Here is a 5547-nt window from a genome sequence, read left to right as displayed (position 1 = left end):
TACATTGCATTACCTAGGAACCCATTTGAATACTTGTATTCCACTGCCAACAAATTTTATCTTATTCCCTAGTTTCAAGAAGGAAACTGTCAATTTTAATCATTGAAGTAATAATATAAAACAATTTTGATAATTTTGGTTTGATTTTTAATTTCGGTCTCAAATATGGAAAATAGTGAAGAATAGAAATTCTGTAAATATTGTGATTATGTACCTACGAAATAAAAATACAGACATATTTTCGATTATTATACTTATTATAAACATCCCCTGAAATAACGACTTTTTTATAATTTAGAAATAAAGTAACATAATTTCATTTAAAACCTACCAAGTATTTATAAAACTGAAATATGAAAGAAGTTACAAAGCGTATATCCGACCTAAAACTAATTTGAAAAGAGGTTAAACAACTTTTATTCTTTAAAATAGCACTCTTAGGTTAAAATATTTCCTTAAACGTTTATGAAAATTGTTTATATACCTAACAAAAGTTATGCACTTCAATTTCCAAAGTTATCAAAAAAAAAATATTTGGCTCGCTATGCCATTTAGGTATATTGTTACAAAAAGAAATATCATTTATACTCAGAATTGTCAACTATATAAACTATACAATACTTTTTACATATCTTAGATATATCTTTTAATTTTCGAAATATGGAGAGTTTTAAACGAAACTTCCTGTATACTCGGAACTAAACAACCTTTTAACCGGTAGAGCCCCAGTTGCAAACACCGAATTTCCCCCTCGACATTAAATAAGAGACGCCTTAGTTCTTTGGTGCATAATATATACCTCTTATTAATCCTTTGGGATAAAAAAACACACGTTATTGTTGGAAACACACCATTTCTATTCCAATCTCTGCCTTTACGGTTACTTTAATGTATCCTTTTACGACTAAATATTCCAATAGTCAAATGTGCGACCTGCGACGGTATCTGTTGGGTTCAAAATCACTTTCCAACTTTACTCGTTGCGACACAGATGGCGACAGCTCCTGGGTTCCAGAAACAGTCGCAAAGCTTGCAATCGAAGCCTTCCTAGATTCTAAAACCAATGTTTCTACCGATATCTATGAAAATCGATCATGTATATTATATATTTGACGTTAATACCGTGCGAAATAGATATCTGTAGATTAAATTAAAAATATTTGATAAGTAAAAGCTAGTTAACTTTATTTATTATTATTTACTTGTCTATATCCTTACTAAATTGCTCAATTATAATAATAATTTGTAACGCGACTTTTATTATCCACCAAGTCCGCACTAATTCCGTGTATACAATTATTACAAAAATAAATATGTATTACTTAAATCCGGATTTTGGTTTAATTATACATGATATCAAATCTGCGTCAGAATTATACAAGGACGGAATATTCCTTAACTTATTGTAATTTGCAGTAGAACAAATATGTTCTGGCGACAGTTTAATTCCTCTTAAAAGTGTTATATCTAGGGACGTGACTTATTCCGTGAAATGTACCAAAATTGTACCTCTCTACCTCTCTACTACCAGATAAACGAAATACTTAACTGCTAGATATTATCTATGTGGATGAGATAATTTACATAATACCTTCAAAGTATTTAAGTGAATACCTAATAAGTATCTATATAAACGTATATTTCTTATCATTTTTACGCGTCATATTTTTTAGTGTTAATTGTATCTGTATCTATATCAATACCACCAAGTCCTTAAAGTGTTATCTACATAGGTATCAAGTTAAGACAATTATTACAATTACAGAGTACTTTTTGGTTATAAAAGTAAAAATGTATCACATAGTAATTTTTTAAATAATTCCACGTAAATACGATTGTTTATATAAACAACAAATATACCTACCTAAAATTTAAAATACTAAATATTGACTTGCTTAGTAACACAATTATTGATTGATTTGAACTTATAATATAATAACCAAAATAAAAAAGAACAAGTTTTATTGCTTTTAAGAAAATCTAACTAGTTTTTCAATTTTGAAGTTCTCTTCTTTTTTTATACTTATATATTACTTTATTCATACATAATTACAATTTTTATAGTTGCTACTGAAGGAAAAGACTATATCAACACTCACATTATATCGTTTCAAAGGAAATATGTTGATTTATATTCATTAGAGAGTTAAAAACTTACTCATCTGGTCAAAATAGAGTCACATTTTTTCCAGAAACAATTTCGAAAGAGTTAATAATAATCTTGAAACTCTGTTCTTGCGATCAAAAAGTACAGTTTTTTTATATCTAAAGTTGTCAGCACCTAAAATATTTTAATAGAGTCGTCGAAATTATTTTAAACGTCAAAAAAGTTTCAGACATTGGAAATAATTTCCTGTCGTAGATTTTCAAAGGATGCACTACTAAATCACTAGTAGAAGTCTCCACGTTAAGGAAGGGCGTTTGTATGCGCAATTTTTTGTCCAGCATTTTAGAAAATCTAAGCAAGTTACAAACAATATTTCTTTACTGTACCAGTGATATAAGTTTTCTTTAGGCCATATTTTTACCTGGTGTGTTTATCTTACATTTCCTAAATTTTATACGCCTGCTGAACATACAGAAAGTCGCCTACTATATAAACTTAATCACACTCCGCAAAATACTTTTAGGAAACTATTAACACATTCATTAATCACAATTATTGAGTATCTTTACAAATTTGCTGGACAAAACAGGGAAGGTACATTTTCTGATGTTTACATGTTCTCCGTGATTTTTCAAAGCGGAAAGAAGTCGCTCTAGTTTAGCGTTACTTCTTTCCGCTTTTTTCGTCACTTCCTGTATGGATCTACTTATTATATCATTAACTTACTAAAACTGCGATTTTTTGTTTATAAAACACCAACTTTAATGCTAATGAAGACCGTTAAACTTGTTCAAATATTAAATTGACTTTGCAAATACATATTTACCCATTTGGTTTGACAATGCATAAACCATCGAAGGTTATTATAGAAAATACTGCTGTAAATTGATTTGTATAATAAGTATAATAATTTTAGTTGTTGAATCTAAATTTGCATTAGGTTGTTTATGTTGGTAGTTGAATAGAAAATAAATACTACTACTTTCCAAATCAATTAAATTCAGTACCTATAATTATAATTTTCATATATTTGCAAAGAACGATATTATATTACATGCGTAATAAAGTGATTTGTTATGCATTGTATATTATAGCCTAATATATTGTTGCAACTACCTGCAAAATTCAAAAGTCAAGTACCTACTGTTAAAATTCCTAGCAGCATAATGTGGATAATAACAAATTTAAAATATCCCTTCTGAGAAAAATTTAAAACACAAAATTGAAAAATATTCATCAAAAGGCGGTTTATTTAATTCTATAATCATCGGCTACCTACTTAAGCATTTATTACCTTGTTTTTACTAGTTCAAATTATTTCACATTTTATCAACTCCCAAACAGTCGCAAAAACTGTGAAATTCCTTCAAAGAAATTCTGCCTTATCTTTTCGTCAAATGCTTATCATGATTTACGACCCAAACTGCAAAATAAATAAAGTCACATACCTTTGAAATGAAATAAATATTTATTTTTCTAAGTAAAAAAACATTTTACTAATAACCTAATAACTAATTAATATAAATAAATTACAGCGCGTTATATACAATGCTATCAACGTAACCATAACACGAACAAACTTTTGGAACTGGAGATCTAATGAAAAAGTGGTAACATAGGAGTTTTTCAGTCTCAAACAGAGGTAGACAAAATATTAACATCTTTGGCAACAATTAACTTAGTAAAAATTAAACAAAACGTAATATTTTATCTTTTCATGATGTCCTCGATGGAAAATCCTAATTTTACTTTGGTGGTCTTCACGCTGACTTCTTCACCTTCCCTTTTCATGGTTAAGTCTAAGCATGCAGTCCTGATCTGGATCTCTTCTATTGTTGTAGGGACGATGTGGGTTTCACCCGGCTTGTCTTTGCCTTGGCAGTGCGTCATTTCGTGAGTCTTCAATTCGTTGAAACTTGCAAAAAATTGTGCGCACATAGAGCACTCTACAGGGCGCTCGCTGTGGGTGAGCATGTGTGTTTTTAAATTCGACCTCTGGTTGAAAGACTTGTTGCAAACAGGACACTTGTGCGGCGATTCCTCCATGTGTAAAATCTTGTGCACCGCCAACGTTCTGGATTGACAGAAACCCTTGCCGCATTCGTTGCATTTGAACGGCTTCTCCTTGCTGTGGATGTATCTGGAATAAGAAAAATTGGCATAAATAAAAATAATAAATGATAATAAATTTGGAGATGAAGAGTTATTTTTTTTTTAGAATAAATCCTTACCTGTGATCTCTAAGATGGTCCTGCCTTCTAAAAGCCTTGCCGCAAATGTCGCAAGAATACGGTCTCTCGTCGGTATGCGTCCTTTCATGTATCAACAAATTGTAACTCTTGGTGAACTGCCTGTTGCAGTATTTGCATATAAATTGCTTCTTGGGCCTGGAGCTTCCTCCACCAATTTTCGGGGGTATCGGGGCGCGACCCGGCGTCCTTAAATCCTGAAATTGGTTCCTGGCGTGGTGGTAGATGGCGGCGTTTCTCAGCCATTGATTCATGAAGACGTTGTAACTCGGATAAGCGATGCTGGAGTGCATTATCGGGTAGGACTGGTACGCAGGCTCAACCTGCTCTGGACGGTACCAGTTTTCACAAGGGTGGCTCGCTAGGGGTGGCGACAGAGCTGGATAGGTGGGGGTATGCGGAGGGGTGAGCAGTGGGGACGTGCTGTCCGCTTCCTGTTTTACGTGGAATTGGTAGCCTTGAGGGAACACTGCAAAAAATAATTTTTACTCAGTTTTGATGCAATTCAATTGGAAAGGTTAAAAGAGTGAATTTAGCAGTGTTCTTTAACAAAAAATAAAAAAAATACGGCAAACTGTAATTTACAATCAGTAGTTAATTGTGAAGCAAGTATATTTATGGGCTAAAAACCGGTTTATTCCCAATCATTTCGCATGGGGCCGTCTTTATGTTAATTTTAACTGGAAAAGAAAAAAGTAACACCAAACACTTCGTTTTTTCGTGCCGTATCAAGTGACTACATCCTTGTGCCTTCTTCAAGAGAAGTAAAAAATGTGTCGTCCGTTTCTTGCACTGCACAAATTCATAAATTATTTCGTAATACACAGACACACACCTTGTTGCTTTGCAAGTTGGGAGTGATCAACGAACTCACTAATATTCATACTTGAATACAGTCACTGAACTGGTGGAGAGTTTCTGTGCACACACTGTATAAACTGATTGAAGGCAAGTGTCACTTACAACTTACTACGGTGAACTGATAGCTACCTCTCCACTTCCCTGGTAGTCATAGTAGCGGTTCACGATTGTGGCCCGCCTTTCGGATTATCCAGCCGGCCTACCATTGGCCGCGGCGTTATAAAGCGGTTGGAAGGGAAAATCGTTACTTTTTGGGGTGGTTTTTAAGGGTAGGTTGATGTTGTTATGACTGGGATAATTCCCTATTTACTGGATATTGAATATTCGGTT

At 32.9% G+C, this 5547-nt stretch overlaps 1 protein-coding gene across 1 annotated transcript; it reads right to left on the bottom strand.

Annotated features, from left to right (window-relative positions):
- Window positions 1-3590: 3590 nt before the first annotated feature.
- Window positions 3591-5320, bottom strand: LOC108910142 (protein odd-skipped). The gene is made up of 3 exons (XM_018714669.1): window positions 5192-5320; window positions 4339-4825; window positions 3591-4247 (listed from the first exon to the last, which is right to left on the bottom strand). The coding sequence occupies exons 1-3, from the start codon at window positions 5238-5240 to the stop codon at window positions 3815-3817; spliced, it is 969 nt and encodes a 322-aa protein (XP_018570185.1). The 5' UTR covers window positions 5241-5320; the 3' UTR covers window positions 3591-3814.
- Between the last annotated feature and the right edge of the window lie 227 nt (window positions 5321-5547).

This window comes from Anoplophora glabripennis, unplaced genomic scaffold (genome assembly GCF_000390285.2).
Source record: "Anoplophora glabripennis isolate ALB-LARVAE unplaced genomic scaffold, Agla_2.0 scaffold464, whole genome shotgun sequence".
Lineage (NCBI taxonomy): Eukaryota > Metazoa > Arthropoda > Insecta > Coleoptera > Cerambycidae > Anoplophora > Anoplophora glabripennis.
The sequence above is the reverse complement of the archived record's forward strand: the minus strand, read 5'-3'. Positions and strand labels throughout refer to the sequence as shown.

Excerpts from the sequence above, each read along its gene's own strand:
- LOC108910142 (XM_018714669.1), bottom strand. The coding sequence starts at position 5,240 with ATGAATATTAGTGAGTTCGTTGATCACTCCCAACTTGCAAAGCAACAA. Across the intron at positions 4,826-5,191 it reads CCAACTTGCAAAGCAACAAG|TGTTCCCTCAAGGCTACCAA; the intron begins GTGTGTGTCTGT and ends TATTTTTTGCAG. Across the intron at positions 4,248-4,338 it reads GACCATCTTAGAGATCACAG|ATACATCCACAGCAAGGAGA; the intron begins GTAAGGATTTAT and ends TTCTTATTCCAG.